The sequence below is a fragment of the Tubulanus polymorphus genome, chromosome 4, assembly GCF_964204645.1.
Source record: "Tubulanus polymorphus chromosome 4, tnTubPoly1.2, whole genome shotgun sequence".
Taxonomy (NCBI): Eukaryota; Metazoa; Nemertea; class Palaeonemertea; order Tubulaniformes; family Tubulanidae; genus Tubulanus; species Tubulanus polymorphus.
The window spans coordinates 1,904,258-1,929,853 of record NC_134028.1 but is presented as its reverse complement, the minus strand read 5'-3'; the positions used below and the strand labels follow the sequence as shown (position 1 = coordinate 1,929,853).

At 36.8% G+C, this 25,596-nt stretch overlaps 4 protein-coding genes across 5 annotated transcripts in view; 2 read left to right on the top strand and 2 right to left on the bottom strand.

The window, feature by feature from the left end:
- Nucleotides 1–406: 406 nt before the first annotated feature.
- LOC141903868 (MAPK regulated corepressor interacting protein 2-like) lies at nt 407–2,829 on the bottom strand. Of its 2 annotated transcripts, none has more exons than XM_074792224.1 (6): nt 2,682–2,829; nt 1,979–2,153; nt 1,621–1,748; nt 1,479–1,532; nt 1,347–1,391; nt 407–1,272 (listed from the first exon to the last, which is right to left on the bottom strand). In XM_074792224.1, the coding sequence occupies exons 1-6, from the start codon at nt 2,737–2,739 to the stop codon at nt 1,220–1,222; spliced, it is 513 nt and encodes a 170-aa protein (XP_074648325.1). In that variant the 5' UTR covers nt 2,740–2,829; the 3' UTR covers nt 407–1,219. The 2 variants fall into 2 exon arrangements, with proteins under 2 accessions (XP_074648325.1, XP_074648324.1); XM_074792223.1 differs by having other exon boundaries at nt 2,673–2,826.
- Nucleotides 2,830–7,657: 4,828 nt separating this feature from the next.
- Nucleotides 7,658–12,916, top strand: LOC141903347 (uncharacterized). Its single transcript, XM_074791450.1, has 5 exons — nt 7,658–7,706; nt 7,861–7,990; nt 10,317–10,446; nt 10,812–10,948; nt 12,482–12,916. The coding sequence occupies exons 1-5, from the start codon at nt 7,658–7,660 to the stop codon at nt 12,897–12,899; spliced, it is 864 nt and encodes a 287-aa protein (XP_074647551.1). The 3' UTR covers nt 12,900–12,916.
- Nucleotides 12,917–14,504: 1,588 nt separating this feature from the next.
- On the bottom strand, nt 14,505–20,747 carry LOC141904789 (mismatch repair endonuclease PMS2-like). Its single transcript, XM_074793461.1, has 23 exons — nt 20,650–20,747; nt 20,159–20,305; nt 19,977–20,063; nt 19,801–19,903; nt 19,597–19,699; nt 19,342–19,511; nt 19,193–19,268; nt 18,993–19,099; nt 18,782–18,881; nt 18,620–18,704; nt 18,451–18,530; nt 18,244–18,374; nt 18,056–18,156; nt 17,268–17,983; nt 17,102–17,192; nt 16,908–17,019; nt 16,788–16,824; nt 16,570–16,700; nt 16,394–16,494; nt 16,238–16,306; nt 16,126–16,163; nt 15,603–15,743; nt 14,505–15,457 (listed from the first exon to the last, which is right to left on the bottom strand). Exons 2-23 carry the CDS (start codon nt 20,286–20,288, stop codon nt 15,395–15,397), a joined length of 2,772 nt encoding a protein of 923 aa, XP_074649562.1. The 5' UTR covers nt 20,289–20,305; nt 20,650–20,747; the 3' UTR covers nt 14,505–15,394.
- A 506-nt stretch (nt 20,748–21,253) lies between these two features.
- LOC141903346 (uncharacterized) overlaps nt 21,254–25,596 on the top strand; it is a 45,438-nt gene continuing 41,095 nt past the window's right edge. The window contains exon 1 of the mRNA XM_074791449.1: nt 21,254–21,604. Coding sequence (XP_074647550.1) covers nt 21,485–21,604 — 120 coding nt within the window. The 5' untranslated portion in view covers nt 21,254–21,484. The remainder of the gene's footprint in view (nt 21,605–25,596) is intronic.

Sequence of the window (25,596 nt, the reverse complement as noted above, 5' to 3'; positions counted from 1 at the left end):
GGTCCTTTCTTTGTACACTGTGGTCGATTATTTTGGCCCTTTGTGAAATGTGGCAGGAGTAAGGTCAAACGTTGGGGTTGTCGGTTGTCATGTTTAGTATCTAGGGCCATTCAGACAAAATTTCATGCTTGCCAGTTATAATTTGAAAAAAAAAAACAATTTTTCTCTTGAATTTTGATACTTGATTAAACAGTACATTATCATGTAAATTTTAGGGAAGTCCATATTATGAATTTCGTTTCCTGTTCTTATGTGGTTTTGACGTCGGTATATGCTTTTCATATTCATCAAAAGTTTCTAGCGCTTGATAACTGTATCGAATCATCAAGAAATGAAAAGGTTTTCCAATATAAAACATGCCCCCATAAAGGTGAAACCGATCAAAGAAAGATAACTTAAAATAATATTTTTACATTACAAAGACAAATTTCCTTTATTTGTTGCATAAAAACAAACAAAGAAATTACGGTGTAAAAATACATACTTTCATAACTCGCACACATGGCCGTCAGAAAATGTGCAAATCAGATCCTTAGATATAGAGAACATTTAAATTATCTGATTGCATCTACAACTGATAGTTAATCTTAAGTTAGTCATGATCAGGCACTATTTCGTCAAAACACATCTCGAAACGTACAATCTTTTTGCTTTTCGTTTTAGAAAGTATGAAACCATTCAAAATTACGTAACTAAATATTAGAAGAACATCGACATCTGATAAAATATTTCGTGAGAAAGTCACCACTACGGATGAGGTTTGAACAATTTGACAAATAATTGAAAGCTTTCTAACTACGTTAAATTACACTAATAAATGCGCGACCACACTGTTTTTACACAAAAAAAAATATAATGCTAAATTTTATATCTTATATCTGCGTTCATCATTCCACGTCGTAAAACGGAAGAATTCCGATACGTAACAATATAACTTCGCAAAATAGTAGTACTAAAAATAAAAATCGTCTCCAGTCCATGTACATATTACAATATGTGAAACAGAAATATTATTCAAATGGCGGCCCTCGGCGAGGGTTTTAATTCGGGTATTATTTCTGTCAGAATGCTGTACATGATTTGACTAGAAGTTGTTCTAATTTAAACGTACGCACGCGCACATACAACACAATCGTAGCTGCTGCTGCTGCTGATGCTGCATACTGCCCCCAAAAATTGTGTTAAAATGTCTGTACAGATACTATATAAAAAGCGTTGCTCATAGCTGGTGGTTTCCTGCCTTCCACTTCTCGAGGTCGAATGGCTGGAAATCTGAAAGGATCAAATTAGAATTAGACTGTAATAAAACTAAACAATTATACGTGGAATGTAATGAATGAACAAACCTTTGAATTGCCCGAGCTGTTTTTCTATGTAGTACACGGGTCCACCTGTAAAAATAATATATTCACAAATGAAAAATTCAAAAATTGAAGAGAAATAGAAGAGAACATTTGAAAATACAAGTCTCCAGTTACCTCCAGTTCCTTGCCTCTGGGCCATCTCCATCTCTTTTTGGACTCTCGACCATGCTGAAAAAATAAAATGGACACTTTGATTATGAAGATTCCTCATAGTTCGGTAGCCTCATGTACAAATAAACAATGTAGCATCACTTACCATCACTGACATATTTGACGCATTCTTCATTAGCTGATAACGGCTGTTCTGAGGGGGATCTACTCCCAGCCCGATTCATGCCACTGTTTCCAGATTTCTTCCCATTTGTAAACACCGGCCGAGGTCCACTGCAATATAAGAGACATTCCACTTGAAATGATATCGTGTATTGTACTAAACTTGATGCACAAAATGCTTGTATAAAATCCAAATCGCAAAATTGAAACCATTCCCACAATGGTTATCAGTTATTCATGGCTACTTCATATCTTCAGTAAACGAAATGTACATTTTCTCAGCATGGTGCAAAACATTAAAATTCACACTTCTGACTTCCTCAGAACAATTTGATGTTTACCTAATACCAATCGGCCCTCCGGGTCCTGGATACGAGTCTGAATGATCCAACTGTTGCTGTTGATTTATACTGTACTGTTGGAAGTTCTGATGATGGTGGTGATGGTGTCTGGGTGGAATTGAATGCTGTTGTGGAACGTGGTGGATCTGTGGTGGATAGTTTGGGTTCGGCGCGCCTGCAAAAAAGTGAACTTTTGTAATCTTACTTCTTAACACTAAATTAACATTAAACACACACGTGCTATTAACTCATTCATTAATCCCGGCCCAGCATTTAATTCACAGAAATTTGTCCCGGAGATGTTTTAAAAGGTTGTTTTGAATTATTTAGATAAGTCTAAGCTACACTTAAAATAATCATGGTTCGTAGCTCGTTTGACCTATTTCACAATTCATCAATACCACAGGGGTTTGGCGATGGGCTTGGATTTTATTTCCGAGTTGTTGATAATCTCGCGAGAATGGCGCTACATATGGACTGTGAATAAATTCAAAATATCACGGAAATACCTTGTGTTCATATTGTTTATTTATCCACTATAAAGTTCCGATAAAAAATTGGTCGTTAAGGATCATTATCAGACGGTCGTGACGCTTTTATATAAAATCACGACACAAGGGATGAAACAGCGTATAGACACGCACAGTCCAGCCTCCACAATGTCATTTCATTCGACAATAAAATGAGTGTTTACCATGTTTACCTTGTCGTGTTCTTGCTGTTAGATTTGGTTTCGGTCCCCGGACACCGTGAGTGTACATCTCAAGTGCAAAACAATCATTTAATGTATACAATTACAGATGACGAAAGTGGTTTACTCGGAAAAATTGAACCAGGAAGTGAATGAATGATCGCGTACACTTCAGCGACCGCTTTCGCGAACAGATTCTTCAACGTGCCATAGTACGTTCAATGAACCGGCATGCGGAGCGAGCGGGCGTCACCGAACTCCGACTTGTGCGAGTACACCGGTAGACCCGGCGCGCCCTCGTAGATGCCTATTTAAAGAAATCCCACACGCCAAAAGGATGAAAAACGTCGTATGATCTCGGAAAGGAGATCCTTTCCTCGATCTCAGTGGTAAAGAAATAAAACTAAACTATAATAAACCTTTCCATACTCTGACAAACCGGGACCAATTATAAAACTAATAACGATTTGTTTTCACTGGTGAGACACTGGCGGCACGATAGATGAGACAAACCTGATTTGCTGAAAAATTAAGCTGTTTTATGGGAACGACCAAAAAGACACATTTACCGGTCTGTATATTTGGTACGACGGGTAGTTCTGGTCTTGCAGTAGGAGCCACTGGCGGTGGTGGAACACACCACTAGATCGATCAACAATACGCATCGCCTGCTTTCTCTATCCAGCCAGTCTCCCAATGTTACGCTCAATATTCCGCTGGCAATGATGGCGATACGTGAGAGATCTATTGCTCACAGAAACGTTCTACATCGTACATCGACTTAATATTGAATCGATTAAACTGCGGCGAGGATTTAAAATGTGATTCGGAAATAATGATTACACAAATGCACGTTCCATTGCAGTTCATGCGAAAGGTAACGAACGGAGTTAGAGAGATATGAAGTATTTAGAGCTAAGATAGCTTTCATTTAATTATTGAAAGATGGGATATTTTTTCTCTGTAATAACAATACACGGTATGTGTTGTGGCCGCGTGCAATGAAGTTAGGAATTATTTTGGCGTGTTTGTTACTGTCTTGCGTGACACAAAGTTCCATAATTCAGGCCGTAACAACAGAAAATACGACCGATTACACACCAGTTACCGTTTGGAGAAAAGAGGACTTCCCAAATCCGCGAAAAGACGCAACAAAATGCGGCCGACGACGGAAATCGAACTTATGCGATCCAAATCACATTCTCTCAGAAGAAACAGGTAGGTAATCTTATCAATTCTACGAATTGGAGGCTTGTTTTGTTTCAACTGATGTTTTTGGGGTTCGTAGTTCTTGTAATATATATCATGTATTGTAGAATGTAAAGGTTAATCAGTTTAATTTATTCAGTCTATTTATGGATTTCGATCTGCCGAAATCAATGCCCGCGCGTGCGTTGCATCTAAACAATATTTCTGCTAATGGCATAAATTGCCAAATCAATTACCGGGTATACATCTTCACATTACGTGAACATACTTTAAGCACTGCAATTAAATACACTAACCCCTCAGAGTAAAGTCAAGATGATTTCCCTCAAATCAATGTTCAGAATCAGAAATGCTATATTCAGCATCAATTCCCATAAGGAATTATCAATACGACATGGAAGCGACATTTTTTCCACCGTGTTTTTATTATCTCATTATTTTCTTGACGACTGCGAAAGTTCGGATATCAACGCATCGTCAGATAGCAATGTACCAATTAGCGCGCGTGAAAGGTTGTCAAAACAACGGGATGACGAGATTTCATCTGTGACTATCGACCGCAATAAAGCGTCGAAAATGACACCAGAAACAATGTTGCGGTAGCTATTGATTTTTGGAGATATTTGATCACTAGACGCTCCTTATTCGGGAAAAGACGATGAATACAATATAGGAGGCTTGTCCTACCGATGGAAAGTGGAAATTGTGGAACATGTTTTTCTTTTGAGTCAAGTAAAAATATAACGCCATTACTGATATAAACAACGCCTAAAGGCTGATACGAAATGCATTACGTATGAAATCTACTGCGATAGATGGGCATGTTACGTACGTTAGGTACTTTCCCTCCGATAGCATCGAATCCATTACGTGAGTTATCAAAGAATGATAAGCTAATAAAAACGAAATTGACAACCCTTTCTTTGGAATAATAGGCTAGAGCCAGCCATTTCCTTCAATCTTCCATCCAATCTGTGGCAACCGTTTTCCGCGTACAGACGAATCGAAAATTGATGATGTTACCTTCGAAGATTTCAACCACGCGTTTGCATGGCGGTCTTCGTTTGTTGGAATGAGGCGATCTTCGGATGAAACTGAAAGTCTCGGAAATATAGTCCGGAAATAGTGAACCACGGGGGTTGAGCGTGGTCACTATAGTTCAGACCGAGTTCCTGTGAAATGCGTGTAGGCCGAACTGCGTTTAATCATTAACTCCGTCCGACCACAAGTCCGCTAATCATGAAACCTGAAGTCGTTGGACTACGGTGATTTTTCAAACTGAAAACCACAATCAAAGGAGCGTTAAATCATTGGAAATTAAGATTTCTTCGTTCTTTTTTTTCGAATGCTCGGCCTTGGGGAATGGTATCCGGTACGTCGATATCATAGCATTTTACTCAGAGATGTTCATTCCTATAAACGGTGGTACCTGCTCACAGCGTGTGTCTTTACACTGCAAATGAATAAATCATCATCAATATTGCTTTGATCGATTGTTGATTACTCTTATATATCCAGTAATTAGCTTCAATTCGCTGTCTGTCTGATTATATTGCACGCCGGACCCGACTGTCCATTCTAACGATGCTTCTCCAACCCACCGTCGACCGCGTAGAGGTTAAAGTATTCAAGTTCATGCTTTTTTCTGATCGTTGAATAAAGCTGGGGTTAGATCGAATCAGGCAATATGTCAATGCTGTATGTTCCTATACATTTTGTATGAGAACACAGCCGTGCCGCCGTGAAATTAGTTTATCCCGATACCCGTTTAGCCGCCGTAAGCCATTCCTCTTGTTATGTCGCTAAATCACGTATCATGCATGGCTTTGAACTGAGGATACTGCCGTCAAAGAGTAAAAGCGCGCGATTTTATGTCGATGCAGAAAATAATATACGCGATTTAATGGATAGGGAAATATTTCTGCTTTACTGTTGCTTGAAAGCAGCTCTTTCAATTTTCGGATGTGGGAGAAAGTCATAATTGATTGCCCCGACGCCATTTACCGAAGGCATATATGGAAGTATACCTTAACGAAATTTTCTATCCGTTGCCAATCAATAAAATCAATAACCTATAATGTCTGAATAATTTTTTACAATGGCATTTTTTTAGTAAGAATAGAAAATATTCATCTGTTCTATTCATTCGAAGGTTAGGTCCCCGCTATACGTATTCATACTAACATCAGCCTACTAGCCATAATTCGAAAGATCAATGATGACAAATATATTCAAAAGCTTCAGTTTGGTTCGATATTCACTCGTCAAAATCCATGAGCAATCGGAACATTCTAATGCTTGACATTAGTTTATTCATTTCATAGATTTATCTGCGTCCGAGGGCGTTTTGGGTCTTTCTGAATCGATGCGTCTCTGCTGCACATCCTAAATATTGATAGATAGATAGATTGCGAATTCATCGATAATGATTCGTCAAGACTTTCGTTTATAGATTTCACGAAGAACTGCTGGATAACTATAATCAGCGCCCTATGAGATCCGACACTCGTTCAATCAACGCGTTCAAATCATCGTAATTTAAACGATAAATCATAACGATATTTTCGAATGAGGTGAATGATAAATGGGCTGACGGCAGAAAGTCGGATAGGAAAATAAATAACCACGGAACCTGTGGTCTGAATCGTGGCAAAATACTCGATTTTAAAACTTAGTAAATGCAATAAAAATGTGCACAATAATGTGCAGAGTGGCGCTTGTTAGGCGGAATAAAGTGGAACTAATGCTCTTAGAGAGATTCGTCTATCGTCCACAAATGATCGCCCGTCTCATCTGTATTCTGTTGAACGACACTTGTAAATCCTGTTCTAAACCTATTCAACGTTTCCAGGAAACCATCGGCAAATATTTCATGATCGGTGATAAAACGGAATAAACCGCATACATTTATAATCAGTATCGTGAAATCTGCGAAGATCACGTCTCTCTCGAGTCTCGAGTCTCGAATACAAGAACCGATATATTGAATTGTTTGAACACAGCGACAGAATGTTAACCAATGAATCGTATGAATAAGTGAATACCTTCTTCATATATCAGACTTAAATATAAAACAAATGCACCGTCACGTCGGTGATGAATTTTCGATGAAAGCTTTTTATTTACCCTAGAGGTATCTAATGCACGCATCGAGATCTGTCGGCGTTGTTTGTGAGATTTGGTTTGTCTTAGGTACTTGTTATGTTAATGGCTGATTCCACAGCACGACTCCAGGAGGTACTCATTCATTACACTCCATCCCTGTCTCTTTGACATCAATGCCAGGAACGGTTGGAGGTCAATTGACACTCTCGGTAGCGGGAAATTGCCTCTATATAACGTGATGATATAACCGTGATCAGACGTAATTCGAGTGATTATCAAGAGACTGGCCTTAAACATGTTCCATACAAGACCAACAGCAACATGATTATCTTTGAGAGTAAGATAGATCGTGATTGGTATTTACAGTAGACCATTCCTACATTCATTGGCATTTACACAAGACCGCGCTTACGTAAATGGCGGCAATCAACAGACCCGAACTTGTAACGAGCAGCGTTAATCTCAGTCTCAGACTAATCAATCCTACGAGTAATCACGAACAGCGGTAACAACGACAACAACGGCAACAACGGCTGTCACGATTCTGGAATAATCCTCAGTGTGACAACAAGCGTCCGAAAACTCGGCTAAAACTACGTCACTGCAAAGACATTCTTATTTATTTATGAGCCGTTCTAAGAATTCTAAATGGATGGTTATGGAACTATATGAAAATGGCGTTAAATGCTATCCACTCGCAGGAGACAATTCTACCTCAACGAAGTATTCGTCAATGGCCCCGGTATCTGAAATAGATCGATGCCAGTTAAGAATTTCGTTATTTACACATTGTCAAATAACGTTGACGTTGATGTGTAATTGATTGAAATATAGCGGGGTGATTGGTGTTTTTATTGGTATATGTATATGTTTTCAGCTGACGAAATTGATGATATGCTAATGCAAATAATGGAAAAATCTATGTGTCCATGTTCAAACTGTCCACTTGATGAACAAGGTTATATACTGGCCGTAGCTGTTGTTCCAGCATTAGTACCCCGTGATGCGTAAGTACCCACGTGCCAGAATTTCAAGATGTGTCTTTAGCCATCAATCTATATTTTGTGAAAATAAGCCAATGAACTCGCGTCTGTGTTGATTTCGGCAAATTACCATACGTTCAGGCAGATTAGCCAATCAGAGTTGAATATAGGTGCCTTGGTTTAAATGTCGGCCAATCAGAACGTGTTTACGTCAACCATCGTCAGTCCATGTCAGCCAATCGGCAACCATTTGGAGTCGACCATTGTTGCCCTTAACCAATTAAATGAATAATCGAATTCTATTTTTTTGTAACAAATTCGTAAAATGTTCACTTAATTAACTATAGATATAAGCGCGAAAACAGTTATCGATAACTCATTAGTGTTATTAGCATTCCGAAAGCGTATATAGGCCAGTATTAGAACACTCATCGACAAGACATGGGCGTGTGCACTATTCAACAGATTTACACAGATAAAAAGCTGATCAGTTATTGGAAATCGATTCGAAACCCATTCGGTAACCGTAAAACGGTAATATTCATATGATACCGATACCGATGATGCTGACGTTCGCTATGTGAACGCTGAGTGATGGTGCTGAGATATTATACTGGAAAGTGAGTGTTATTTATCGCAGATACACCATTCGACACACCACACAGCTCTCCGCAATTCATCAATTACCCACATTTACTATCGATAGTTGTTCAGCTTGCTGTCCAGTTTATAGACGTAACCTGTCCATAATTAGGGCTTATGATAACCATGAGACCTAGTACTAAGGATAACCCACTGGATGATTTCAAAATGTTTCTCACGTGCATCAGCTACATGAACCTAATCAATCGAATCCTTAGGATTTCTTGAACTCCTAACATGCTCATATTGAATGTATTTTTCTTTGTAACTTGTCTTGTATCTAATGGAGGAGTTCGTCAAATAAACTAAACTAAACTAAACTAAACTTAAGTCATGGATAAATCGTTATTGTTATAGCGATTGAAAATCAGAAATGTCAGGATTTCCATACTCCTTCCAGAGTTCAAATTAGTACATCTGATGAACTGTCATTTAGTATGAAGAAAAAAGAACCCTCGTTATCACAAGAAGAATGATTAGAATTCCGGTCTCATACGATCTATTGTAACCATGGTCACACAGTGATGGCGGTACTGCAGCTGTACCACGACTGACATTCTCATCCCAGACGTCAAAATAATCTCATCCATCTATCCATCACAAAACCATCCGATTAGGTTTCTGCCCGCTCTTATACACGTTTGACGCTCGTGCGAAGGATTATTGGTTCAGTTGATACAGTTATTGGCACCGACATGTCAAAATGATCACTAGACACGCTTGAGGCGATTTCAGTAATATTAGCTGGAGAATTTCCTAATTCGCTAAATAAGCCATAGCGTCTACGCCACGGTACTACTGTAGTTTAATGAAATCATAGTCTGATGACAAGATACAGTACATTTGTAATGAAGATAAACTGGAACTACGTAATTCATCTTAGAGATAATTACTAATTATTTCTGCCCTACGATTTCACGAATTTAGGTCGGTACGACGCAAATTTCTCGTGAACACGGCATTCCACGTTTCGCGTTTCAAATTCTATCGCACATGGAAAACAAACCCCGAGCTACAGGCTTTCTTCCACGCGGCGGTTATTGACAGTTACAACGTGAAATTCATCCACATTTCTCCGCTTCATCGTAGCTTTGGTAGAACGTGGGGTATTCTCGCCGATAACATCCTCGTATATTCCCCGTGGAGCGAGGCAACTTATGGTCAATCATCGAAATCATATTCTTCAGTTTCCGCGTCGAAACAGGCGATTTATCCTTATTTGAACATTTGACGTATTCAGAAAGGTCTTCGTAAATCATATGTTGTATGCAAATAGAAAATAAGGGAAACGTTGCGCAGAACGGCGAAGATTTATGAGAGAAATCCCACAACAATTCAGCCTAATGATGCATACGTTGCTCAAATACATAAACACTTCTATTTAAGAATTCTCTTTTTGGCTGATTTATTGTGGGATTTCTCTCGTATCTTCGTTTATCTTCTCGACTTGCGGCGAACATTGGTTCACTAAGATAACTTCCATCGCACGCTAAACAAGAAAAACCCGTGTAGATTAGTTAATCGAATAAACATTTCAAGATTAAAACAAAAACCAAATTGTTGGAAAATATCTATAGTTTGTAGGTTAACATCATGAAATTATACCATTTCTAACAATTAAATCATATCTTTGGTTCTTGATACTTTCTGTATTTTATAAGCTTGATTCACCATAACTCGCTGACATGTTCGTGTTATCTGTACGTAGAGCACCGCTCGATGAAGAACAGAAACTTCGGGATCTACAGCGATTCGCTTCCTATTTACGTAAAACCAGCTGGAAATTCGGATTCTGTGGAAACGATGGCGTGATTGCATTATCCGTATCCGACGGACTGGTAAATATACTTCAATGATATAAAGGTCAATATTATATGTATATACGGGAAACGTTGCATGGTCCGAGAGTTTTCATGAAATTATTAAGTCGAGTTTGATTGCATCAAAATTGGATTTTGTCATAAAAACATTACGAAAGAAAAGTTGTATTAATTGTCTAGATTTAAGATACAGTCATAGAAGCAGACTCCAACAACTGTGTGTTTTTCCACTGCGCGCTATAATGTTATTCGTCTATCACCTTGTTGATTTATGTACGACGATTACGCGACTGTTTCTTTTTCATCTGGTGGACGCCTTAGCGAGTAAATCGGCTCATTTGTCACGGCGTAAATAACAGGAACCCTGTGGAATCCATTTGCAGGTTCACACGTCAGTTGGTCCGATTATACGTGAAAAATTGACGCGTCAATGCCTGCAGAATGCCGACGAATTGACGAGAGAGATGGTGCAAAGTGGCAATCATACAGCGGGACTCCTGTCGTTGTTAGATCAATTCAGGTACTGATGTAATGATGCGTACAACCTTCGCACAGTGGGCAAAACTAGTTCTAAGTAGATAATTTCACGCAAAATTTAGGAAATCAACTGAAAATTGAGATACTTATATAATTCTTCACTCGCCCTGCTGGGCAATGTTTTGCGATGAAACCACTGTGATGCGATGTACTGCAACCAGTTACTACGACTACTTTCCTCACTTTCCAGTTGCTGTTATAGTAAAGTCTTCATCACTAGTATTCATTACTAGTATTCATTACTAGTATTCATTACTAGTATTCATTACTAGTATTCATTCTACTGCTCTTTTTGAAAATGCATTTACCATTCGCTAGAATGTGTGGAAAGTATCGTTTAGCTTTTTACCCTTTCTATAGCCGCGATCAGGCGAGCATTTTTGGCCCGACCAAAAACGTCTGACTTTGATTGAAAATTTTACTCGGGCCTGATCCGTACCAATTTTTCTCGGGCCAAATCGTCTCCGTGTGATCGCGGCTTATATATTTGATAAGAGGTTCTTATCAGGATATCATGTGATCAAAATTTGATCTATTCCATTTGACCGAGTAATTTTCGGTTTCCTCACCGTTAATTGTTTCACTGATACGAACCTCGATGGTGTGGTAATGGTGATGGTGATGGTGGTTGACCCTTTGAAATTACCTGATGTTCATTTTGTAGCCCACATTGTGTCGTTGATCCCTATAAACCATATCCTAATTGATATTTCTTTGACAAACATCAAACACAAAGAACTGCATGAACATGTACTCGAGTAGTCGAGTTATCAGCATCAGTCAATTTTATCACTGCCTTGTCTCTAGGTGAAGTTAAACACATTTTCATTATGATGCACTTTTACACATTTAAAGCATGATTTTTCTAGAGTTATGAATTTTAACTGGCATGAATTTCAGATCTAACGCTCTTTTCACACTATATGATGTTATTTTGAAGTTCATGTTAGCGCATTTTTGAGTCAAGTTGAGAGAGAGGAATTTTGTAACGAAAAAGATTTCAACGATCACTTATAATTTTGTAAAATTTGCTCTTTGACGAACACATCTGTTTTACCGAGTTTAAAGGCATACAGTTTCAAGATTTGTCTTCGTCGGGGCCAGTTGCACAAAGAGATGATGTCACTGATAATGCAGGGCATGGTTTTCATTACTAACTATAATTTTTTGTGAAACTGGTTCCGTTTTTTAAAGATACTACGTTTCACGTATATATTCTTGACACGCACCAGAATCATTGCACGTTTTAGAAGCATCTTTAGCAAAGTTCACTTTTGAATCTCACAATTTTATGCAAATCTAAGCATTTTTTCTAGACACATATCAACACATTTAGAATATGCATGTTTTGATTGATTGAGTTGTTTGAGTCACAAACACTGTAATGTTTGCAAAGAAATCAGCTAATTTCCATATGATGTCATCATTCTCAATAAAAACAATGTCAATTCGCAGAATTATTCTGGGCCATTTTAATCGAAATGCTCTTGCAAACGATACTTTTCTTCCCTTACAGAACTTACATCACAGACGGATCGCCGTGTATCGTTGGTCAAAATATGCTCAAGCATGAAAACTGGCCATTAGAGGCCATTTTAGGAATGATATTCGGTTGTCTATCATTTTTTGTCGTTTGTGTTGTTACGTTGACTCGGTTTTGTTCTGGCGCAGGGAGCAGCAGCGGCGGAGGATCGCGCGCGCGATATTACAAGAACTACATGGAACAACAGAATCGCGCTTCGTTGAAAGCGAAAGATGAACAAAAGTCGTTTCAAACGCTGGACGGTTCGGTGGATAAAAGTAAACTACAACAGGATCAGGAGACGGCGACAATGTTAGCCATGATGCTCGAAAATAACGAAGCGGAAAAAGCATCGGTGATTAAACTGGAAACTAAACCGTCGTGTTCTGAAATAATTCCGTTTCCTGTATAGATAACTGTAGCGAAATACCAGACTTACTATACTTAAGTGTATATATGTTTAGAATTTGAATAGTTCTATTTGTTAAAAGTTAATTATTGGTTAAAGCAATTCTTACCATATACTTGCAATGACGAAAGATGGTGAGTTATTTATGAGTCCGGGAACTTTGCAATATACGTATCAATTTAGTATATATCTATCTATAAATAGCCCTGATGGGATTGTGCATCTGTTATCCGGTTATTCAAAATAGATATTAGTTTTCTATGTACAATAATCTGTACATAAGCCATGCTTTCATAAAGAAACATATATATCATATTTAAAAAACATGAATAATGGTCATTTTCTCGTTAAGAATATATAAATATATAAGTAATGTTTTACTACTAAGAATGGTGCCAAACAGTGTATGATACAGCAAAGAATGTTTCATGTAAAAATTATTTTTAATTCTACCTGTACATTTAAACAAAACACAGTATTTGGATTTGAAAAAAGGCGAGGGTATTTATTTCTTAGTGATGTAAAAGGTTGGACAGGATCGGTTATGAATTATTGTCTAAGCCAAAATGCAATCAAGGTCTTTGTTATAGTCGTGCAACTGACTTAGGGATAGTCTGGGGTCAAAAACAAAAGAAAAAATATAACACATCGTTAGGCCATTTTACAATATAAAAACCCCTTTGCATGTATGGATTTGTGGCGAATGATGTTGAAACAATTCGTTGTCTTGTTACAGTCTCCCCTTCCCCTTGTCTTCTATATATTCAAAGCCAAGTCCTAATGTTGTAAATAACCAAAAGCGCATTTGTTGTCACCAGTCGTCGACGATAAGAAACTCCTCGTAGAATATCATATAAATGGATTTATGTTTCAATCAATATTATACTTACTAACGAACCTAAAAATTCTTTAAAAAATTATTACATGCGATAATGTTGATTTATATGTTGATGATTTTCTACAGCGTGAAAAAAGGATATTACATGATGAAGTTGATAATTTTTCTTTTGCAGAGGTTATATATTACAAGGTGCCGAGTGCACGGTGAGTCACCATGAACGCCCGGCGTGGCCAATTGAGGCCGTCGTCGGAATGGGCACAGGTTCACTTGTATTCGTAATCGTGTGTTGCGTGACAATGACCAGGTTTTGCACAGGGGCTGGGGCCAGGGGAGGTGGTGGGTCTCGTGCATACGCGTACGCCCAGTACATGAAAAGCCAGGACGCTCAGGAGAAAGCGGAGAAGGCGGAGAAAATGAAAAAGGCAAACGACCTTCTCGAAACTCCGCTCGAGGTGAAAGTTGACGAGGACGACGGAGTGGAAGAAGAGTTGGAACCGATGGTTCGAACGTCGAAAGAGCGCAGAGTTCGCATCAAAGAAAAGTAAACTTCACTGGTGTCAACCAACCACTGCTTACACCCCTGCCCAAATAAACGTCCCACTTGCAGCTAATTAAACAGTTACCGCATCTGCGGAATCCAATGCGACGAGTCGACGAGTGATCCAGCACAATTACAAAATGTTTCAAGAAAATGAAATTACTCGATATATTTTCATGGATATGGTCAATATATTTTTGTTAACATAAATGCGCATGATATAATGTTAACTGTACATAGCATCTACATGTCATAGAAATTAATTTGATGACGTTTTTGTTGCATAAATTATGTAAATGAACGGTGCAACTCTTAGACATTGAATTTTAAAAACAATAATGAAACGTTTTAATGTATATTGACAGTTGAAAGTTATTTTCAGTGATAATCGAACCGTCAATTCTTATATTCCATGCATTTGTTAAGTTCCAATTACAGGGTAGTAGTACATGTAATACTTCATTTGAAGCTTAGCAGCCTGATTCAATACATGAAACAAATCTTTTCAGTCATATATAAAAAATCAGCTAAAGTCTTAACAATTTCTTGTTTATTGACAGGAAAATCAGCCATTTATCAATTATTGGCAGATACCATGTAGTCTAAATGCATTTCAATTACTACAAGTAACATGGGATGATAAAGATAATTAATTTTCTAAGTGAAATGATAATTACTGCATGTTATGGATGAGTAGATGTAGTAACACGCAGTTGAATGGTCTGATTGACTTAGTTCAGTAGGGACTGGTATTTGGAACCCTGTATCTAGGAATCTACACTATTGGCAAATATAGAATTCAGATATCAATAATTATTGAGGTTATTTTTGTGGTAGACTTTAAAAATCTCACTCAAATTACTGACCGTATTAATAATATACTGGTATTATTATATATGCTAGATTCACTTTTACCTTGATGTGTTTTAACTATGAAAAAGAATCAAAACAATATTTTGTATATCTTGTCTACATGTACATTGTATATTTGATATTGTTTCATATTTCCACAAAATGGTTCAAAAACGTCTATGACTATATTGTTAAAAGTGTCTCTCGGTATTGTAATAATGTTCTAAATAAATCCCCATACATAAAACAAACGTATATTCCTTGTTGTTAAGTAGGTAACATGCGTAGGTTGATGAGATGTCTCATTGTAGGTCGACCATGAGGACAGTTCTGCAAATAAAGCAGGATAGATAGGTATCTGATAGGTAGAAAGACAGATAGAAAGACTAATGATGCTGTGTTAACTGCAAAAGTACTCTTCGGTTTAGTCATAATCAAACCTATTAGTCTTCCCTTTCTATTGATTCTAACGTACCCAAGGTTGTTCTATTTCACTCATGTGATTCAACAATTTCTTCATCTCTGGTTTCGTCAGCGCCGTTCCAATCATAATCGATTTACGACAAGCTTTAGACGCGAATATCTGTCTTACCCTGGAGGGTCGGCACATAGCTCCCTATTAATGAATAGAGATTTAACATGTATGCTTGGAGTGTCACCGAAACACAAACGCAACGTAGCAATAGTAATTGACGCAAAAATTCCCAACTCTTCGATTGAAAAGTCTTCCATTTTTAATCTAAGGTTTTTCAAAGATCAAAAAAGAAAATGCATTAATGATTCTTCAAAGTCTACGGTGAGATGTATGAATGTATATAAATCTTAGCATGTTCTCCATTAGCTCTAAAGTGGAGGCCATCTCAAATATCTAATATAATCAAAGAATCGTGTTATTGTAGGTTTAGCTGTCTGTAATAGACAATTAATTGACTATAAACATGATAGCTGGAGTAAATTTAGAATTCACAATGAATCACTAGTTATACATGGGTACTCACTGGAGAATAACTTAACATGAATATCATCTCATCAACATCTGAAACAAATTGATTTATTACATATGAAAGTCAATTCTTGCTCAGATGGGCAACAATACCTCACATGATTTACCTTCTTTTCCGAAATGGTAGTTCTTCAGAACTGGAGCTGAGACTAATCTAACCTTTTCGGTCGATGGTGCTGAAAGTTCACAGCATTAGAATAAGAACGTTGATGATGACAATGATAAGATAACGTTTTAACGCAGCTATAAATCTATTCATTTACCGGCTTCATTGATCTGAAATTCGAATCCGTTCTTCCGGAATATGTCTAAATTATCAATAACTATAGATTCATTTATTGCAGTCAGTTCCAAAGGCAGTGGTCTGAAAATAGATCAGAAAACTAAATTTGAAAATAGAAACTTTTGGTGGATCTAGTAAATTCTTCTGATAACTTACTGAATAAGTCTTTGACCTTGGACAGAACTTTCCTTTTGCAACGTTTCGAAATTATATTTTTCGTCTGTAGCATGTTGGTCGACTATGAACAGATCATCACCGTGTTTGGCTATGATGAATCCAAGATTGAACTAAAACAGAGACCCGGCCAAAGGAAATATATACACTTTGGAAAAAGAAATCTCTTGAATAAGAGGTTATAAAACGTAACTACTAACCTGACCAAGTACTTCCATTTTTGAGAACATATCCTTACTAAAATCAAACATGAAAAGATCTGCAATTCGTTTTCTTAGGTTTTTAGATTTTGATTCGCGAAACAACAATGGATACAATACCTGACTTGCTTCGCAAGTTCTTCTTCGGCATTCTTATTGTCAGAAGGATTGATTTTAGCACGAAAGAGTCGGGTCACTTCGGGCGACTTGCTCTCCTCAAGATTCCTCTCCTCTGTCATAGGAAAAAACAAAAGAAATATTACGAAGATGAAAAGTTTAACTGAGTCGAAATATTCATAAATATTCGATCTTACTCTGTTTTCGCGCTGAATTAATTTTTTCCTTCATTTTCGACCATGAAAATGGTATCGTTTTTACTTTCCTACGCGACCTATTTCCTTCATCCTGAGAAAGCAAGATAATTCTATAAAAATTCTTCTTCATTTTTCAGTCTGTCAATCGAAAAATATCATTACTAACATATTGGATTAAGGTATCAGTATTGCATTCGTTATTCCCATCACCAGAGCCATCTAAAGCAGCCTTTATCACTTTCACTTCTGAGATGTAGCGCGTTGAATCACCAGACACAAAATCACTCATTTCATCACCTCTGAAATCACTCACTGATGAGTCTTCATCAATAATTTCCCCTCTTTCTTTTTCTACACCACCGCAAAAATCTACAGGCACTAAATCTGACGAGATTGCTAAATCGACTTGAATATTTGATTCAGTTTTACGAGGAGAATTCACTGTTGGAGTGTGTGTAACTAAAGCTGGTGCTTCAATTAATTCTGAATCACATTTTGTGGATAATTGACTACAACAGTTTGTATAATCACCAGGGCAATCTAAACTTGATTGAACGTTTCCACTATTTTCGTTAAAGTTTGTTGAACCGCTTAATTTCTGAGAACCATCTTCAACGAGTAAATTTCCTGAGATTTCTGTATGATGATTTACAGTACCATCTTCTTCGACTAGATTTTTCAATTCCGACATCTCAGAACAGTAATTCGATCCTGATAAAACAGAAGCGTCCTCGTACTGAATAAATGAAGAACTCAGTCCTACATCAGAATTACTTTCATCTTTCACCACCCTAACTTGTGCTGCAGGTGAATTAGTTGAATATACAGATGAAGAAGAGGTTTTGGACGTCTTATTTTCGAAAAAAACTTCCAGCTTTGGCTCTGAAAAATAACAATCACACGTATGAGAAATCCTATAACTTACGTAGCATGCAATCTAAAAACTAAACTTACGTTTGGAGGTATTGCCATTTTTGTTCATATCTTCCTGTTTTGAAAATGCCTTTGCGAAAGTCCTCTTAAGTTTATTGAATATATTTTCTGAATTTTCTGCCCTAAAGGAACAATAAAAGCTGTAAATTGGACATACCTGTCCGATCAGGTACATTTTCTCTATGATTTCAACCTTGTAATATATCTACCTTTCATTCGTATTTTTAGCATCATTTTTGTAGTCTAATTTTTTAGAATCTAAATTTGATCTGGATGGTAATTCAATCTTCTTCACTTCATATACTGAGGTCAACGGTTCGAACATCTGTATCAAAGACGCCTGAAATAGGGGAACATCTAAATCATAAATCTGTTTATAGGTGAATATGGAACATTTCTCATAAATATTAACTTACCTTGATAATTGCTAACAAAAGTTTTTCATGCTCGATGAAAATCTGCCTCTTGTCGGGAGTCACATTCACGTCAACAGATTCTGAATACAAGCAAACAAATTACATACTAGAACTACTGCTACTATACTCTTACTGAATGATTTATGATGAAGGTAAAATATTTAAATACCTTTGTCTAGTGAAATATCTAGTAATACAAATGGATATTGATGACGATTATATATATGATATACTTCATTCAGTAACCTAGAAACCTAAAATCAAAAATCAATTCATCCATTATCCAAATCATTTACAGGTATGATGATGATGAAATTATATATAGACATACCTTCAACAAGTCACATGGTCTTTTATTCACATAAAAGAATTGACGATCTGCACTACTTCTACCTTTGCCATGTTCACAGGACGACACATAGCCCTCTATCCTAAATATCAGAATCTAAGATTATTTTAGACTGAAGAAAAAAGCTCTAATTGAAATTATCGAGATTGCGGGATTTGCCATTTTGATGGACTTTGAACAAAACTTTAATTACTTGAATACTGAATTTCCACCGGACTCATCTGTTACAGAACTGACACCCATATCCTGACATATCTCATCATCAGGTAAACACTGAACAAACTCGATAAGTGACGCAATCTGAAAAGATTTCAAAATGACAATTTTCATATAAACATCCAGTCCTCGATTTAATCTACCTGTTTAGCGCCAGTGAATCTCAATTTGATTTACCTGTTTAGGTCCGAATACATTTGTAACATTTTCTTTGACAGTTTTGTTTCCATTTGTACAAACTATAGACGTTTTCCTACCGAAAGACAGTAAAAAGTGTAATTTCATTGATAATTATGAAGTTGAAAGGATAAGAGACTTTTACGTACTTTTTACCGTTGATGTTTGTGCAGTGAATTCGAATGTTGTTCGATATCAGGCAATAAGCCGTTAAAACTTGCGTCATTTTGATGAACTCTTTCTTGATATTTCGCTGAAATTCTTTATGACGTACAGGTAGTGTAGAGAAAATATTCTGAACAGTCACTGACGTCCCATGCTGTAAGCAAACACAGAATACGATGATCTTCAAGGAGACAAGCAATATTATGCAAATTTATTTCTGGTTATAAGAAAATACTAACTTGTCTAGCGCAGGGAATTTGTCGTACTATACATCCAGCATGGTTAAATTCTAGTTTTGTTCCATTAGTCGCCGATTTGTGACAAGTAACAACCGAAACCTGACTGAAAACATACATATTCAAATATACATGACCTCTGAAAATAGACGTAGCCCCTATCAACGAGTGTCTGATTTTTGACGAGGAATTCTCACGAAATTTTACCTCAAAGCGCACAAAGAACTGAGAGCTTCACCTCTAAATCCGAATGTATCGACACTGACCAGATCTGAGAAATCTTTCAACTTCGAGGTATGATGTTTCAATGCTGAAAGTTGAAATCTAAACTTCTACAGAAGTTAATGAAAAAAATGCGCCATTCTTAGAAATGAGATATGTACTTAATGCTTGGAAATTCTTTTCTTCAACACCGCTTCCATTATCAACTATTTCGATAGACTCCGACCCATATTCCTTCAGGCGCACATCTAAAATGCATGAATTTTCAAGAAGTTGAACGAACATGGAAAAAACTTAAGTATCATTTTTTCTGTTGTCCGATGATGGTCCAACATATCCTCACCAATATTATTAGACCCAGCATCTATACTATTTTCAACTAATTCTTTGACTGCAGTGGCTAAATTCAGAATTACTTGACCAGAACAGATGCGATGCACTGAAGTTTTATCAATTGCTTGAATCGAAACCATGATCTTAGATCAGTAATCTGAAATTAAATGATCATGGAAAAATATAGTCAGTAACCTCCCCGGCCTGTGGTTTCACGATCGGATATTTTCACAAACCACAGTATTATAAGCCCATCCGATTATAAAAAGCTTACCACCAACGATTATGTAACTAACAAGGAAAAATATTGAAAGAATATTCGTAACTAGCCAGATTCTATGTCCATTAGAGTAAAAAACAAGACATTATTACAGCTCATGTCCTTTTTTCACCTAGGAAAAATATATACGTATCGACATACTATGGCATGCGAGTAAATAACTGGTTCTCCACTAAAAATCTAATCTATACATGTATATAAGAGGGAAACAGAGGAAATACCTGAAACAGATTCAACAAAGAGTGAATCTAGTATTTGGGATGAGAGGTTCAGATTATCTGAAGCTGATAACATTAGCAAAACCTATTTGAAATGCGAACTAAAATCCTTTGAATTAAGTTTGAATTTGAAGCGTCATCAGAACAGCTTACTCTGGCAAGTGTTTAACTTGAAGACTTGTCGTACCGAAACGAAACGGCGATGTGGCCAACATTGGAAGAAATTCTTTAAATATGACTAGCATTTAAATGAATGATCGGAATCTAGCGAAAACTGTTATATTGTGTGTATATTGTTATACAGATAGTTGTTGAAATCAGTAAAAGTGCACGTTTATCTGCCATGCCGGTCAACCACGTGCTGATATTATTGTTTACGTCTGACGTCATTGAGTTTTTATGAATGAATCGGTTCGTAGTAGTAGATTACTGCGCACGTGAACTGAAATAGTGCGCTAGCCTCCCATCCACTTTATCAGCAACCGGCTAGATGGCATTGGTGCCAACTACTGTGTTGTCTATGAAAATAAATCGGTTCGTTAATAACTAGTAGGCGACTAGAGTGTTATATAGTTAGGATGCTAGTTTTTGGTTTTGTTTATAGGACGAGTCAGTGTGTGACTGAATGAGCAGAGAAGCGACCGGGACATTTTATAGCTAATAAATATCATCTCCGAAAAAAAAACAATCAAATCTCGTTTTATCCGATCTCTGGTTTATCAACTGAAACACGCAGTGCAACAAGGCATTTTCTGAGTGATGACGACGAGTTTGGAATTTTCGGCCGCTATTTTTACTATTTCGTGATTCCCGCGCCCGGGTTCCGAAACGACCCGCCATGTCCTCACCGTCCCCGGTTATCAAGATGGCCTATGTTGTCACTTTGTACGGTGGAGCACCATGGGGATTTAGAATACAGGGAGGCGCGGAGAATGACGAACGCATCTACATATCAAAGGTAAGATCATTTAACGACAATAGATTATGTATATATGCAAACCTAGGGGGTGGATTAAAACTGGACCTTGGTCCCCGGGATTGACATTTTTCACGTGAAAATCTTGTTTGGTCTATTCTGCTGTAACACCTCGATAATTGGGCCACACATGATGTATCATATTTAGTCGTAAAATATTGTTCCATCACTATTTCATTTATTCGTGCCTATTTCTAATGTTTAATTTTTAGGATTTTGTGCAGATTTTAGAATTAATAGCTGTATTTATCTTTAGCGCCGGGCATAGCTGGGTTGTTGCTGTGGTATTACAAATACAACCCATTCTATAACTAAATAAGTCAAAGACCCAATTGTCAAAATGTGTCAAACCCAATAATGATGCCCCCAGGGCTTCCTTTGTTCATATCCAATTGAGCTCCATGTTATTTCATAGAAAGTGGATTTGGTTTATAATATTGAGTTTGGCTATGATTATAAACCTATTAAATGACTTAAGTCACTTAATAATTACTTCTGAAATGCTGAATACTTTCCCTGTCAGCTGTTGAAGTAAATTCAGCCTAGTGATTAAATTGTAATTCATTAAGGATTGTAGATTTCTAAATGTGGAATCTGTGAATCTTGCAGTCAGTAAATCTTGAGTATTTCCAGTACGGTCTTTATTAACTCCTCCAAAGTATTGAAGCAAAAGGCAGAACATGGTGCAGACTGAGATCGCAGCAGTGATATTTAATTCCGATACCAAAATAGATTATTCCATTCGGTTAAAAACAAGTTGGTGAATCATGTTACATTAACTACTAGACCTCTGATCAGAATAATCTTAGCATCCTCCGCGATAGATTGAATGGAGGGTGAGTCAGGGGTTTTTACGCAAGAGATTTCACTATCTGAGTGAATGAAATGATCTAATATTGTCACTCATATCAAAGGTTTTCAATTCTTTCTGATCTTAGAATCCGGATTGACCCTGTTATTTATTTATTGTCTGATAAGGTGTCCCTTACAAACCCACCAAACCCATCACACCTGCCAGGAGCAAAACAAGGTTTTCAATTTTAAGATTTTGAATAGAGGAACGAGTCTGGAAAATAATGAGACAGCACAATTTTCTAGCTACCACTGAAAAATGTTTCCCTCTGATGCTGCAATTCTAAATCATTCGTTATAATGGAATCTCGGTGATAGTAGCCTGTTACCCGATTCAGGTAGAGAGAGTTAAATAGTTTCAAGCTCACAGCTGTTATCAATATGAGCTGGGCTACATTATACGATCTCTGGGTTGGTATATATACTCAAGGTTGTTCAGTTTGCTCCAGTAAAACCAGTAAAATATATGGGAAGCCTTATGCAAATCTGTGCTAATTAGCCGCAAAGTTAATTGGCTTAATTAGTTCAGAGTGGTCATTAGTACATTTACTTGATTCTATGCAGTTAGCAAAATGTTCTGTCGTTGAAAAGACATTTATGAGAAATAAATCGAAGGCAATGAAAGAGATTTCAGAAATGGAAATTAGTCTTTTGATGTCATGAATTTTTTTAACCATTGACACAACTATAACTGAGTGAGCTGATCTATGACTGAGATAGAAAGCTGTACAATGATTTCATCCAAATTATTCAGGTATCCAGCCCTCTAGCAGTGACTTTTCGATGGGTAGCTGATAGCCTATTCCTGAGAATAATCTGAACTAATTATCTGAGGCTATTTCTCTATTAACCCGACACGCTGGGAGGATAGCTCTTGTATAATTATTCTTTGAACGTTCTCTCGTTGGAATTCTTCTTCGTTACACTCGTCGGATACAAGAACCACTGAGTTTTTCCGATGGAAATGTTAATAGATACCAGACTTTACGAGGCTGTAAATGTTTGGTTTGCTTCATGTTTTCTTTATGTCATTGCTCTCTCAAATGTTGCGTGTTATGTAAAGTTTTATTTCGTTTAAGAATCAATCTCATAGGTTTAACATAGCTTCTATATATTTAGTATTATCAAAACTTTTCGGTATTATCCGTATTTTGTTCCTATAGGTTGTGACAGATCTCAACATCAATAGCCTTAGGCCTGTATACCATGTTCACATTTTCTTTGAGTTAGCCCAATTTTTGATGTATCTTCAAGTAATAAAGTAGTATATACAGTATCAAAAGTTAATTGTTTATTGTTAATATTTGATGTGATGAGAAAATGGAAGCCTCTATATTGTCAGTCCATCTAAGCAATTCTAGCGACCTAATCAGTGCTTTACTACACGTACAGCTCACCAAATTCCAGTTCCAAGACTTTTTTCGTTGTATGTTGCCATTGAAAATGTTTCTATTGGGTCAGATAAGTGCCGCAACTGACATAAACTAAAAAAAACCAAGGTTTCTGGCTACCTGAAGAATGTGCAGAGGTAAAATAATGTGATGAGGCTAGTTTGTTTGAGGCGAGCGAGTTGTTAATGATTAGTATATTGGTGCTGACAGTTAAGTCTATATTATAAGAGTTCCATATAGTAGGCTGTTAAACGCTAAATGCTCGTGTTGAAAATTTGAATGCAAGCATTTTTTTGCATTTAGTTTAGAATCTATTCAGTTTCTGGTAAAGAGAGTTTGATTAAATCGTATTGAATAGCCAGAATTTACATAATCTTATCGTCCACATAGTTTTTCCAATTTGCTTTTCTAGACTGGAGATTTAAATTTTCTTATCCTTTGTACTTACTTTTAAACCGCTTTTGACGCCTTACAGCGCTGGTACTGTTGGTGTTGTTGTTATGAAATTGGGTTATGTATGTTAAGAGTTATGCCACCTGTTGTTACAGGTATTTTTATAACGCTTGCATTGTTTGCAGTCTTCAAAGCAACAAGATTCATAGGTAAACTAGACAAATATCATAATCATCCGCCTAAAGTTATGAAGTTATCCTGAAATTTATTCAGCAAAGACTCGGTGTAAGATATACCAGTGAATTATTTGTGATCCTCACAGACTAAACTTTTTTGTCAGTTATAAATCATTGAAGGTATAAAGCATGGTAGTGCCTGAGTCGAGAACACCGTACTATAACAATTGTCTGAAAATCATTCGAGGTTACTCGTATGTACTCTACAAAAAATGTGTGACCCAATATTTACAAGTCTCAACCATCTGTTGAATTATCTATTGATGATTGGATTATGAAAAAAAAAAATCCAAAATCCAATATGGTCGTTGTATAAGGTGTAGGTGTATGGGAAAATGAAAGTTACAAGGAATATATTTTACTTTAATCCTGAAAACAGATGCTTTACACGCTATTTATTTTGACAAAAATAAAGTGCCGATATTCATTATGAGTTTTAGTCAGTCTTTTGAGCTAGACTGTTCACATGGAATTCTGGTTGAACATATTTTTTTTTCAAGTAGGTCTTCTATTCGACAGGTAACTAACTAAGTCATTCAGCTTGACCTATACTATTTGCTCTTAATCAGTGACACCACTAGAAGATGAAACTGTAGAGGAATTAGGTCTACCTTTTATGTGTGGTTAATTTAAAAAGTTCAAAGACTTTTAAAAGTTCCACTTATGCAAAATGTTACCATGGGTGTATAAATAAGACATCCGTGATTCCTTTCATTTACTAGTTTCGTAGGTGCAGATAAAAAATGAGTATGTCTGCCTTCAATTTTCATATATTATATGTATTGCATAAAGATGGCAGAGTTGTAGTGGTTGTTGCTGAGTAACACCATCCCTTGAGATACCATCAGCACTCAGTGGTTCATTCATTGTCTTGGAATTCTGGTGGGAGTTCAGTGTTTAACTCTAGGAGAAGATACCTGTGTTTTACCAACAGCGGCTAGTTATAAATATCAGCTATCAGTTTGAGAAAAAAGAAACAAATTTCAATGACGATTACAAAAAAAAATGATGAAATTAGATATTCAGCTGTTTCTAAAACTGAAAGCAACTATTCATTGAATTTAGAAGCTTGGGAATATCAGACTGCCAGTCAAATACACGC